Source organism: Lampetra fluviatilis, chromosome 24 (assembly GCF_964198595.1).
Source record: "Lampetra fluviatilis chromosome 24, kcLamFluv1.1, whole genome shotgun sequence".
NCBI lineage: Eukaryota > Metazoa > Chordata > Hyperoartia > Petromyzontiformes > Petromyzontidae > Lampetra > Lampetra fluviatilis.
The window spans coordinates 10,842,361-10,855,983 of record NC_136298.1 but is presented as its reverse complement, the minus strand read 5'-3'; the positions used below and the strand labels follow the sequence as shown (position 1 = coordinate 10,855,983).

Below are 13,623 nucleotides of genomic sequence, written 5' to 3'. Positions count from 1 at the left end.
AGGGTAAAAACCTATCGCTATTGCTTAGCTTCCCAAATGAGACGTGAACGAGGATGGACGGTGACTCGGCAGTGGCGACTTGGGAATCGTGGAAGAGACCTCGCGACACCTTGCGAGTGTGAGCCGAGCGCACTCACCACAGCGACCCCCAATGGAATCACGCACGCGCACACACGAGGATCGCGAGGACACAAATAACCTTCTCCGTACCCTCGGTTCGATGGGAAATGGCGAGTAGCCCGAGATTAAACAAATCGCAGTCTCAATTATACGTTTATGAATTATTTAAAGCTGCCTGTGCGTCGTGCGTTAATTCACAGGCAAGGCACGAACACACCTACAGCACTGCATGGAACACTCACACGCCACATGCAACACACACACACACGGTGTACATGCTGCATATACTCTCTTGATGGTATGTGCAGCTGACATTAGGAACACACACACGCGTCCGCCCATGCACATTTAGAGGATCGTGGTGTTGCCGTGTGTGTGTGTGAGTGTGTGCGTGTGCAAGCTGCCTCGTGATTTTGCCGTGTGTGTGAGTGTATGTTGGCTGCATCCTCCCCTTTAATCTACACCCCCCCCTCTCTCGACTCACCCCCCTCCGCCTGCCCGTCTGTCCGGGACGCGCGTGGTGGAGGAGACGGGCAGACAGGGAGCAGAGGGGCGGATGAGGACGACGACGACGACGAGGAGGATGAAGCGACGTGGGGAAGAGAGGCGGTGGTGGATCTACGACCAGCGTTTGTCAATGGTGACCGGCGGCGACTACGACGCACAACCCCATTCCCGGGCGCTTCGGCTTGCGTCTCTTGCATCATAACCAGCGGCAGGCAACAACAACAACCAGCACCACCAACACCACCACCGCCGCAACCAACGCGAAGCGCCGTGCGTGTGCCCCGATTCCCGCCGGCGGTAGCCGCCTTTTGAGGAGGGCTCGAGAAGACGGCGGTGGAGAGGGCAGAGAGGAGAGGAGAGGTCCTCTTCGACCCATCCACGAGGCAGAACAACGAGGGCGCACACCGGCAGGTGAGTACACGCGCGCGTGCTCACGATGATGGTGACGGCGATGACGAGAATGCGCGCGGCGTGTGCGTGCGTGTCGTGATTAGCGGTGTCGCAGTGCTGAGCTCACTGCGCTATGAACCCGGCGACCCGAGTTCAATTCCCGGACACCGCCAAACATCGGTGGCGAGTGATATCCCAACCGGTGCTTTGCCTTCCCCGAATGTCGACTCGGTCTTCAATTGGTTTGTTATGCGGGTGCAAACATCACTGCTCGGGAGACAGAGGCGGTCGCGCGTGATGCGACAGCGCTGACTCCTGCGACGTTCCGGCCTTAATAGGTGCTCGCGAACACCGATTGGGCCACACGGGGAATCTTTGTTAGTGTGTGTGTGCGCGCGCGTGTGTGTGTCCGTGTGTGTTCATCAGTCGTCGCATCAGCTCATGCATTTATGATCACACGCACGTGCGCGCGCGTCACATGCGAACGTGTGCACACAGATGTGATCCTTCTGTTGTGTACTCTGTGAACCCATAGGAGCGGTGCACTGTGTGGGCCCCAAAGGGGTGTTTGTGTGCATACATAAGTGTACTGTGAGCAGACATGTGCTGTGACTAGGCGCACACACACAGGTGTGTAGCAGCTTGAGAACGTGACAAATCACCTGGACGACGCAATCGTTATGCAGGTGTGCACACGCGTGAGCGTATTTCGAATGTAGTTGAGTGTGTTAGTGTGTGTGAGTGCTAGTGTAGCGGTTAGCTCACGGCCAACACCAGTGACAATTATCTGAACCGGTCCCAGGCTTCCCCTAGGTCGACTCAGCCTCAAATGAGTACCTGGTGCGGTGTGTAAACATTGTGCCACTAGGGAGACAAAGGCGGTCGGGCGTGGTGCTGGCCACCCACCCCCTCGTGTACCGTTCCGGCCTTCATAGGTGCTCGCTAACGGCACTTGCCCCTACAGTCTGTTAAGGCTATACGGGGGATCTTTATCTTTGTGTGTGACACCACTTGCCCCAACAGTCTGTTGACGGCTATACGGGGGATCGTTGTCTTTGTTGAATGTTGTGTATAGTGCAGCGTGGGAGTGCGTACGTGTGTGGTATAGCATGCCAATCAACTCGGTCAACCCACGGAACCTGGGTCTGTCCCGTGACCTCCTGCCGGCGAGCCTTCGACACTTCACGTAGCATGAAGGTGCACCTAGCCTGGCACAATCATCGTTACGACGTCACCGACACTTAGTGGCGAACGGCGGTTGTTGTTAACATAGCATGCGTGCTGAGCGAAGGTGTAGAGGATAGCGCACTGCGCTACATACCCGGCGACTCGAGTTAGATTCCCGCTCACAGCCAACATCAGTGACGAATATCTGAACCGGTGCTGGGCTTCCCCTATATCGACTCAGCCTCAAATGAGTATCTGGTGTGGTGTGTAAACACCAGCACTGGGGAGAGACAGGCGGCCCGGGCGTGGTGCTGGCCGCCCATCCCCTGGTGTGTAGCCCTGTCAAGGCCTTCTTATATCCGTGCACTTGCCCAGTCTGTTAAATTCTAGATTTGAAGCTTTCGTGACTGCAATGATTCATATTCTCAGGTTTTTTCGGTAAAGTCACGTAGGTAAAACATTAAAAGTAATGAAAGTAAAATAAAACAAAACAAAAATAAAATAAAATTCACGACGTTGTGTTGCCTCCGAAACGTCGTGAATTTTATTTTTGTTTTGTTTTATTTTACTTTCATTACTTTTAATGTTTTACCTACGTGACTTTACCGAAAAAACCTGAGAATATCAGTCTGTTAAAGCTATCCGGGGGATATTCGCCATTCTATGTGGATCTCGTAGTGCAGTGTACAACCCAATCAAAATGCGCATAGCCGGGCTTCCTCTCGCCTCATGAGTCCACGGGCCCAGGTGGCATCGCTTTAGCGGTTACAATTTTTCTTGCGTGGCCAATTGTGGCGTTACACTGCAGACGAGAGGGCCACAGGTCATTCACTTTCTCATTAGCCACGTGAACACATCGCTACGACTATAGATCCACGGTACCCATGTCTGCTCTGGCCCAATCATTATTCGGCTGCAGTCAAAGCCACGACAACCCCGCTCATCATAGTCACCACCACCACCACCCAACATATATTGACGGCGCATCGTGTCCGCGAAGTAAATGAAGGCACTCAGATTGCGTCAAATAGCAGAGTCCTGACCTCGCCCCCCCCCCACCTCTCTCCTCCCCTTGATGCGTGACCCCCACTCTCCCCCGCCCATCAACTCACCAGGGCCCCCACCCTCGTGCCCACAACGTCATTCTTCCAGGTTCCAGAGAGTCACTAAGTTCACGGTCTCAGCCCTCTTCGGCTCTGGATATCCAATGCAGATATGGTGAAGAGGCTTTTCAAGCGGCCACACCCGAGTTGGATTCCCGCACGCGGCTCACATTAGTGGCGAAGTGACCTTAAATGTGGGTCATGGGTCTCAATCCTCCCCCAGTCACAAATCCGCGCTGACGAGCGTGGCGAAGTATGGTCGAACAGCCCCTGTGATCAACACGAGGGTGTTCACACACACACACACATGCGCGCGCGCACGTGCGTACAGCATCAGAACGCGCACGTGTATGTCGGCGTGTGTGGGGAGCGGTAAGGCATAATAAAGGTTTTTGGGTTAGATCGCGTAAGTATGTGTCGTAACCCTCCACCACCCGACACAGCCAATTAGTAAGGGATTTGTCACGTGCACAAAACGCCAATTTGTTACTATTTGAGCCCACCAGTGTATTGGAGAGTTAATCGGAGCGGTGATGCAGTGGTTCGTGCACTGCGCTGCGACCCCGGAGACACGCGGTCGATCCCAGCTCACGGCCAAAATTTAGTGGCGAATATTTCAAGCGGTCCTGGGCCTCGCCTCGGTCGACTCATGTTTCCAAGGAGTAGCTGGTGCGATGTTTCAGCATCCAACATTGGGGAGACAAAAGCGGCTGGGCGTGGTGTTGGCCACCCGACCCTCTCGTGCGCCGTGCCGGCCTTCGTAAGGTGCTGGCTGACAGCACTTGCCCCCAACAGTCTGTTTGAGGCGGCACGGCGGTAATCTGTATCTGGTTGTGCGCGTATGCGCACGCAAACTGTGAGCAGCGTCAATGAAGTTGCAGACGCCGCGTTGTAAGACCACAGCCGTCGGAATTCGCTAATTGGTGGGGCGAAATAGTGTTAATTGGTTTTTTGGGGGGTTCTAAGTAAAAATTTGCATCGCCCTCCTCCCTGGAGGCAGCTCTCTGCAACCCCAACGCAACCGCCACAGACTGCACGAATCCTCGAGTTCTTAATTAATTACGCAATTAAGCCGCCAGAGCAAATCGCTGGGGGGGGGGGGGGGGGTGACTACTCCCACCGCCCCTAACCCCCCTCTGCCCCCACCCCCACCCGCCACCCCCGCCCCCACCACCACGACACCCGCGTCTCCTGCTGTTGCTGCTCAGTTCGAAGGAGACGGGGAAGGCAGCCCCATTAATAATAATGACAACGGACATGCGTGAAACTCGCGGTGCGAGAGCGATTACGTCTCGCGGACACGTTAGTGTGTGGGGGGGGGGCTATGAATGGGGGACGGGGTGGGGGCTAAGAGGGGGGCGGGGCGAAAGGGAAGGGGAGGGGGAATTGACCCCCCCCTCCTCCTCCTCCTCCCGTGCCTCTCAGCGCTGTGACATCAACCCGTGCAACCGAACGTCACGTGACGCTGGTTCCTTCAGCAAGCACGCGGTCGGTCTTCGTCGTCGTCGTCATCATCATCAGCTCCAGCATCAGCATCATTATCATCAGCTCCACCATCATCATCATCATCAGCTCCACTATCAGCATCATCATCATCAGCTTCACCATCACCATCATCATCCGCACCAGCAGCAGCACGAGGAGCACCATTTTCATCCGCAGCAGAAACAGCAGCATCATCAACTTCATCGAGGGTGTAAATCCAGTAAAGACACGGAAGCTTTCGCGACCAATATTATTTATAATAAAGGTGTTTGGGTTAGATCGCGTAAGTATAAATGTGTCGTACTCAAATTGTAAATGGTGTGGATTGACTCTCCAACACGCCGGTGGGCTGAAGTAGTAACTAATTGGTGTTTTGTTTACGTGACAAATCCCCTTACCAATTGGCTGTGTCGGATGGTAGAGGGTTACGACGCATTTATACTTACGCGATTTAACCCAAACACCTTTATTATGAGCCAATAAAGAGTTATGTAATAATAATCATCAGAAGCAGCAGCATCATCATAAGAAACATTCCGCGCCTCTAAATCCCCGAACACAGTACACGCATCCGTTGAGTAGGGCTATAACGATGCATCGACTGACATCGATTCGAAGAGTAAACACGGCGACCTGAGGTTGATTCCCCGGCCGCGGCTAACATCAGCGGTGAGTTATACTTGAACCGGTCCTGGATACTCTCCCCCACTCCAACCCTTTACGAGCGTAAAGTATGGACAGAGAACTACCATGACAACCGACACTGTGTGAGTGAGGCCTTCATGCAGCAGTGGAGTGACGTCGGTCTGGCACGTGGAGGATTATGCACAGGAGATTGCTGCTGTCATAGAGAAGACGTGACGGGCGCCTAAAGTCTTTGAAATATCCCTCTCCTAAATCTCCACCGCTTTCATCTTGCGATGAGAGGGGCAGGTGAGGGGCGGGGCGGTAGGGGTGCTGGAGGGGAGGGCGTGAGATCGGCCAGATACACTCTCCCTAGAGGCAATTACGGGATAATTAATCAATTAGCGAGCGCCGCTTTCTCAAAGGATTCAGTCGTCGCCGCGTTAATTGCCCTCCCAGCCTCATCTCGCAGTCTCAGCGCTCGGAAGTGAGGGGGCGCAGCTGTCGAGTGTGCAGGCGGTGCAACTGCGCCGGAGCTCAGGGCCGGAGCAGCCAACCACGTGGCTCCATTGGCTCGAGTCGCGCCTTCTTAGAGAACAAATGATTCGGTGATGCAACTGCTGCTGCTGCTGTTGGCAGCGGTGCACAAGCACAAGTAACAAAAAACACTCAACATGTGTTTCAATAACACTGTGTCGCCTTAAAAGGACAAACATATATAATAGGCGACGTTTCGGCCAATGATTCTCCTAACTTGCTGGTATTGTTCGTCTTGGCGCAAATCGCGCGACCGTTCAATAATGAATTCCTGCGCGGAGCTGCGATGCCTTTACCCGTTCACGACCATTTCCCTGTCGTGCATTTCGCAGGTTCACTCCGAAGAGCCATGCAGACTGAGCTGCCCGGCTGCCCCGAGTGAAGGGCAGGTCCGGGTGACCCAGTGTCCCGGCTAGAGGGCAGGGCGAAGCCGAGGCTTGCCGTGCAAAGGGCGAGACAGCGGGCCATGCCGCCGGGCAAGGAGAAGTCTCGTCGCTCCCGCGGCCACGGAATGCCCTCGCCGGCGCTGTGCTGCGCGTGCGGCCTCTGCGTCATGCTGGCCGGCATCAACATCACGCTGGTCGGTGTGTTCGCCTTCGGCTCGTTCGCGCCGGGCAGCAACCCGCCCATCATCATCGGGCCCGTGCTCCTCGCCCTCGCGCTCCTCTTCTTCGGCGCGTGCTGCGTGTGCAGCAGGAGGCCGGGCGGTTTCTCCGCGCCGGGAGCCGCGCGGCGCAAGAAAGCGGCGTCGAAAGCCGGCGGAGGAGCGCGGGGAGGCGGCGGGTTCCCGCGGGCCGGCGCCGCGTCCGCATCGGCCGCGTCCGGGGTGGCAGGCGCCTTCGAGCTGGAGACGAGCGAGCACACGATCCAGGACACCACGGCCTTCCAGCTCAGCCCGACCGCATCGCCGGTCTCGTCCAAGCCACCCAGCCCGGTGCACGCGGGGGATGGGGACGCGGCGTCGATGGGAGGAGTGGGGCAGCAGCAGCAGCAGGTCGTGGGGGCGTGCGGGGTGTTCACCGTTCCAAGCAGAGCCAGCCCGGTCGGAGGCTCGGCAGCCGGCGTGCACTACCGGAGCACCGCCGAGTCCGTGCACATCCCTCTCGGGGAGCAGATGTGGCCGGACCTCGAATGCGGGCAGCAACAGCAGCAGCAGAATCAGAACGTTAGCCTCATCCAGTAGCAGTCGCAACCATCCGGGAAGACCTAGCAAAGGCTAACAAGGTGGAAGCCGTTTACGCGGAGCGAGTGTTTCGCTGGTGGGATCTCGCAATGGAAATGTTTCGTGCTGCCCATCCGTGTCGGGTCGCTTGGCCAAGGGAGAAATGCGGTAGTCACGCGAGAGCAGCCCGATTCGTGTACCCAGCCAGCACGGTTGCCCCCCGTGCTGATGACGGAACGGAGCGCCGGATCGTTTGCGAGTGATGGAAGGACTGCAGTCGTGATCACGAGGCGAGTCCGTAGGCCAGAATCCAACCCGTGACCTCCCAATGTTCCAGGCCAGAATCTAAGAGTTAGGAACTCGCGGCTCGACTGAGCGCTGTGCTCGTCACTGAGCGTGCCGACGTGAGCTCATCGCCGTAGCTATCGTCATCGTCATCAGCATCCTCATCATCAACAATACCATCATCGATTATGCATATTACTAATCGTCATGATCACCGTCACTGGCGGTGACACAGCTCATTGGCAGGCGCGTTCGACGATGGTCGCAGAGGTTTGTTGTTCAAGCCCGGCTGCCGACCTGGTTAATACTGCGGGGGTACGAACCACAAAATACTTGGCGCCATCTGCCTCGCAGTTGACGTTACAGATCCCGAGACGTCATTCGAAATGAGTCCGAATTTGGCAACAACACCAAAAATCACCCGCAAATTACTGTTTTGCGATTACACAAATCAATTAGAGTCCCCGATGAACACACTAATGCCCGTTGCAGGCCAGTTGCTGAGTCACCGTGTGCCGCACAGGGACAGCTACCATTGGGGGTACCCTTTAAAATGTTTTGAGATGATATGTCATGTAAAGTTACTTGTCACGTGTAAAGCGCGTAAAGGGCGATTTATCGAAAACAAATCATCGTCATTATCGCCACCACCGCCAATCATAAATAATTATATATGAATAGGATTCTTCATAAATACTGATTAATCAATATTATGAAATGTTGTTTAATAATATACTTAATAACCACTTCAGTCATCAATATAATCATCAATGAGTGGCATCAGCCTTCCAGAAAGGAAAACCATGAAGACTCTGACGACGATTATATTTTCATCGGCGCCGTTGCCCCCAAGGTCTGCCAGCTGCGTTCGTCCAGATCTTGTGAATCTCTCCTCTCCGCTCTGCCGCACGAGCAGCTCCACGTGCTACGAGGAAGGGCTGCTGCCCGGCACGTGGCTTCTTAAGGCCACGCATTCTTATTGACGAATGTGTCCAGATCACATGAGGTGTGAGCATGAGCAGCAGCAGGAGCTCACGCGATGGAGAAGCTGCTGCCCTCATTGACTCTTCTCCCTCGATGCGTCTCCCGCATGGACGCCTCGTCTCCCCCCCCCCGCTCCATCAACGCGTCGTGTACTCGTTCGCTAGTCCCTTGCACCTCCGATTAGCACTTTTGGCTACGTACGGTGCGAGAGATGTTCAACAAACCATACGTACGTGCATCAAGGCCAGGACTGGGTCGTTCCTGGACAAGCAGAACCCGGCTCTCTGTGGTCGTGGAAATCAGGCAACGTGGACCCCCCCCCCCCCCGCACTGATCCGGGCTCATAGCGACCATGGCTCTCTCGTTCTGAACCCAGCCACGTTCGCGTTGAGAGGTGTTAGTGTCAACGGTCGATTATGTAGCCGCAGAAGCCTCCCTGGGGTTCACGCGGCTCTTTTTAACGAGGGTTTGGCTGTGATATGTTTGACCGATTTTAGTATTTATTTATAATGCGCGATCTGTCTTATATATAAAAAAAATTCGCAATCGCGAGGAGGTCAAATCACTTTGGCAGCGGGACATAGGCACCAACCATCGCACCGTTTCATTAACGTCCCGCTGATGAAACCTTGAGACTATGATCGTGATAATTGACGGAACTTTGTCAATCCAATGATGGATGAAGGATAGATGTCTTGTTTCTTGTTCCATCATACTTCACCGCGATGGTCAACGCGGGTTGGTGAACAACTACCGCGGACTTTTCCACGAAGTGGTACGTAGTGCATCGACCTTCCGATGTGCGAACGGCGCGCACTCTGACCGACGCGCTAACCCGACGTGGGTTTTTTTTTCTTCCGCGTAAATGTTACGGTATCAAATACCGTATTTTATTCAAGTGACATTACAGAGCTGTTGTGCAAAACTTGCGGCGAGGGCGGCGTTAGCGTCAATGGCTACACGGGAGCCACGGCGAGTCTCAAGACCGCTCATCAAGGAGGGCCCTGCGCTCGTACGCGTGACCAATGATGCGGTGTATGGGGAACACTGCCATGCGAGAGGGCATCGCTCAAACGACGTGCTTGATGTTCGGCCTCCAGAAGAAGAAGAAGAATAAAAGACCCTGCAAACTTTACGCCCGTCTCTGTGTGATCCACCAACACCCAACTCTGGATCTTCTACCAGAGGGGAGGGAGGTTGTTAAAGCCAAAAGCCATAGCCACGCGTGGCCCCAGACATCACTTGAACTGCGTTTTCACTGAGGCCATCGAGTTCACACACCGGACCTGGTAGGAAGAGAACAACTCTGTTCCGAACGATGGGTTTTGTTCTTGAGACACGGGAAACCTCCGTTCCACGCACCATCCCTTGTACCGCACCGCCGGCCACACACAATACAGAACACCCCCCCCCCCCCGCTGTTCCTGACCTCTTGTTCCGAACACGTCTCTCAACCTGAATGTGTGTCCACTTAAATTTGAATGCAAGGCTACCGTGCGGTCCGGTTCGGCCGGCACATTCTCGGTTGCATACAGGCTGGCCCCCTCGAAGCGCTTTTGTTGTTGTGAAAATTGTGAATTTTGTCTCCGTTTTGAAACGTTCGTGGGGCAAAGGGCGGAGTTACATAAACAATGGGCGGGGCTACCTCAGTAGTGGGCGGAGCTACTTGGGAAGAGAGGCGGGGCTACCTCAGTAGTGGGCGGGGCCAGTAGGTGAGTAGGCGGGGCTATAGGGCAATGGGCGGGGCTACCTGTGCAGTGGGCGGGGTTTGTAGTGAAGTGGGCCGGTCTGACGCAAGGCTGCCAGCCCCCCACATTTCCCGGTCGACCTTTCCCAGAATTGTGGAATTCTAATTCCAGCAATGAATTCCCGTGTGGTTTCAACAAGCGGCTGCGTGTTCAGAACAAAGCCCTCCACCGACTCCTGATTTCACTCCGATTTCTATTTGCATCATTACTGGACCTTAATTTGTTTGCTTTTGACATTTTGGTGACCCCCCGGATACTCTGGCAAATGAGACTATTATCCTGGTTTTCTTGTGACTTCTCACCCTGGTTAAACAACTTCGGCCTCAGAGAGGCACAGCGCCTCCGCGGTTTTTCGGATTATTCGCGCTCAAGAGGACCGAAGCGGCCACCGCATCACGTAGCGTTTTGTGTAACGAGCGTGGGACAAGAGAACACCTCACCCATAGCATACGAAACACTGTAGGGTAACGATGATGATGATGATGGTGACGACGACGATGAATATTTTTGTAGGGGTCATTGTGCGACATCGTTGCTGCCTGTGGCGTGCTTGCTGTGGAGCACGTGTGAGTCCAGGGGCGCGTGCGTCAAGGTGTGTGGTGTCTTGTCAGCTGCGCGTGTCTCCGTGTCTAGTGCTGTGCTGAGTAGGCTGCCATGCGCTCGTGTGAAGTGAAACCTTTTGTTCTGTACTGCAGGGTTCCCCTCCCCCAAAGCCCAGTCCTCGCTATCGGCCACAACACCATTCTTCCCAAGTTTAATGAACAAACAAACACAAAACCCTCAACACATTCATGAATAACACTGTCTTTAAATAAATATACATAAAATAAGCGACGTTGCAGGCAATGGACCTTCATAGCACACATTTATATAATGAAGACAGAGAGATAGAGTTGGTAAGAGTTGGAGACTGCTCTTAACACAATAGGGCCTGATGAGAATGATAATTTTAAGTTGTTTTCTCGTGACCAGTGTTTAAATTGGCATGGGATTAGTTCCCAAGTTTAGCAATTCACCTCCGTTAACATACAAAGTCAGCTGTTAAAACGAACGTGGCGCAAAGAAAGCGAATCCAAATATAGAGAGATCGTGTGCAGTGTGCACGTGTTCGCGTGAGCGTCCCGCGCGAGTGCAGAGGGCGCTCTCAATATGAACCAAGAGACACGTGGAACGCGTTGAGCAATCATCAGGCGAGTGCAGCGCGTAACGAATTAATTTTAACTCTAGATTTGAAGCTTTCGTGACTGCAAGGATTCATATTCTTAGGTTTTTCCGGTAAAAGTCACGTAGGTAAAAATTTAAAATTAATAAAAGTAAAATAAAAACAAGGACTGTTTTCTTGGAATTTCTCTTACTTGATGCAGCAGTCGTGCTGTTCCGGTTCCACCTGAAGACGGAAGCTTGTGTTGCCTCCGAAACGTCGTGATTTTTATTTTATTTTAATTTAACTTTTATTAATTTAAATTAAAAAAATTTTATCTACGTGACTTTACCGAAAAAAACCTAAGAATATGAATTAATTTTACTTGAATGGAGGATGGAAAGGCGCGGACCGTAGTGGGCCGCGAGGACTGGAGTCGTGGCAATCCCCGACTACGCTATATTTCCAAACATCGCCGCTGCCCTTTTAAAAGCAGAGAAAGTTGTTTTCAGATTTGTTAATTATTGTTGAAACACTACCTACAAGTATTTGTAAAAAAAAGTGTTACGGTTTATACGTGTGGTTCAAACGTGTTACGTTTCTTAATCATCGTTGGGTGAACACATTAAAGTATTCACAAAGCAATCGCGTGAACGGCTGATGACCACGATGTCAACGACCACGAACAGGCACCGCTGAGATCATATGTTCGAATCCAGATGTCAGCCTCTCGCGAATAAACGTAAGGACCCACAGACTAGCTCGGATATACATGTGAAGGGCCATAGACCAAATAGAAACACACAGACTCATGGTGATGCTGTCCATAGTGTAATAATAGTTAGGTACAGGACACTGGACTAGAAATCCAGAGGTCACCCGTTCGGTTCAACGGTGTAAGTTTTGTTTTAATTGCCTCCACCTCGGTCCGCCTAGCAGTATAAATGGGTACACCGCGGTGACGCAGGACGCACGTGGTGGGGTAAAATGTGCGTGGAAGAGTAGGCCAAAATACCCTCCATAGAGTGGCTCTCTAGAGCCTTCTGCTAGCAGTGTCGTGAGCGAGTCGGGCTGCACATTTGACCATAGACTCACATCGCCCAGTGGCTCCAGGAGGAAGGGCACTGAACCACCACGACTGATAGCCGGGGGTTCGAATCTGGGTATCAGCAGTCCGGGAATCGTGTTTTGTTTGGCAGGATGATTAGCCACGATCTAGTATTGCGTGGTGGTTGGCGAACCAATGCAGAGAGCTAAGGGAATGATACTAATAAGTAAGCTATTTTTTATTTTACCAGGTGAGGCCCACTGAGCTATAGAGCTGTTTGTTCAGAAGCGACTTGACCACAAATGGTAGCACCACGAAGTGGCTTATCAAGTGCAAATTTCACGCGACCACGGGGAGAACATGCAAACTCTAAATATACTACAGGTTTCAGGGTCGGGATCGAACCCACGACCTCTTGTACACCAGGTGAGGCAGCTAACATCTCGCCACCGAGGCACCCCTGTCCGAGATGATGCTGTGACTCTCCGAGAAGATGCTGTGACTGTCCGATATGCTACCGGCAAAAGAGCAGAGTGGGACATTATTGGACGATGCGTTCCCCCGCGTGCGTTCCTTTGAAATCCACAGAAAACAATGGGGGCTGGTCTTCTTGGTTGCAGCTCTGAGCAGACCGCTTCGCCCGTGATTAGACCGGCTTCTCAAGGGTCGTGCGGTTCATGGTCTCAGCTCGGCCACCACATTTTGTGACGGGTGACGTGGCCTTGTGGTTGCGTGTTCGCCGCTTGTTGCAGAGTGGTGTGACTCAGGACTCCACTTTGGACCCCCCTCTCCCTTTGAACATTTATATCGAGGACTTAATATGTCGTTCAGTGACGCAAACTGCGCTGGTGTGCGGATGACACTGTGTTGTACACTTGTGGGTCCAAACCCAGCCGAGTGGAGGGCACGCCTTCAGAATTAGTTTTTTAAAATAATTGAGGATCGAATTTTTTTTTCGATTTAAAGCTTTCGTGACTGCAGGGATTCATCTTCTTGGTTCTTTCGGTAAAGTCACGTAGAAGGGAAATAATAAAATAATAAAAATAAAACATAATAAAATACAATTCTCACTGTGAGATATACAATTCTCACTTTAAAAATTGTATTTTATTATGTTGTATTTTTATTATTTTATTATTTCCCTTCTACGTGACTTTACCGAAAGAACCAAGAAAATTGAGGATCGGTTTAATCGTCAAAACTCGATCAATTCTAAAAAAGAACCAGTACATCATTAGACCTGCTTTGCCAGTACCAAAATATAATAATAGGGTTTTTCCCCTTTTTTTCTGGCAACAAAACTGAAACCTTTTTACAAGGAT

The 13,623-nt window shown here is 52.6% G+C and overlaps 1 protein-coding gene across 1 annotated transcript; it reads left to right on the top strand.

Annotated features, from left to right (window-relative positions):
• The first annotated feature begins 338 nt into the window (after nucleotides 1-338).
• TMEM275 (transmembrane protein 275) lies at nucleotides 339-11,878 on the top strand. The gene is made up of 2 exons (XM_078867677.1): nucleotides 339-1,038; nucleotides 6,266-11,878. The coding sequence occupies exon 2, from the start codon at nucleotides 6,400-6,402 to the stop codon at nucleotides 7,114-7,116; it is 717 nt and encodes a 238-aa protein (XP_078723803.1). The 5' UTR covers nucleotides 339-1,038; nucleotides 6,266-6,399; the 3' UTR covers nucleotides 7,117-11,878.
• Nucleotides 11,879-13,623: the final 1,745 nt, after the last annotated feature.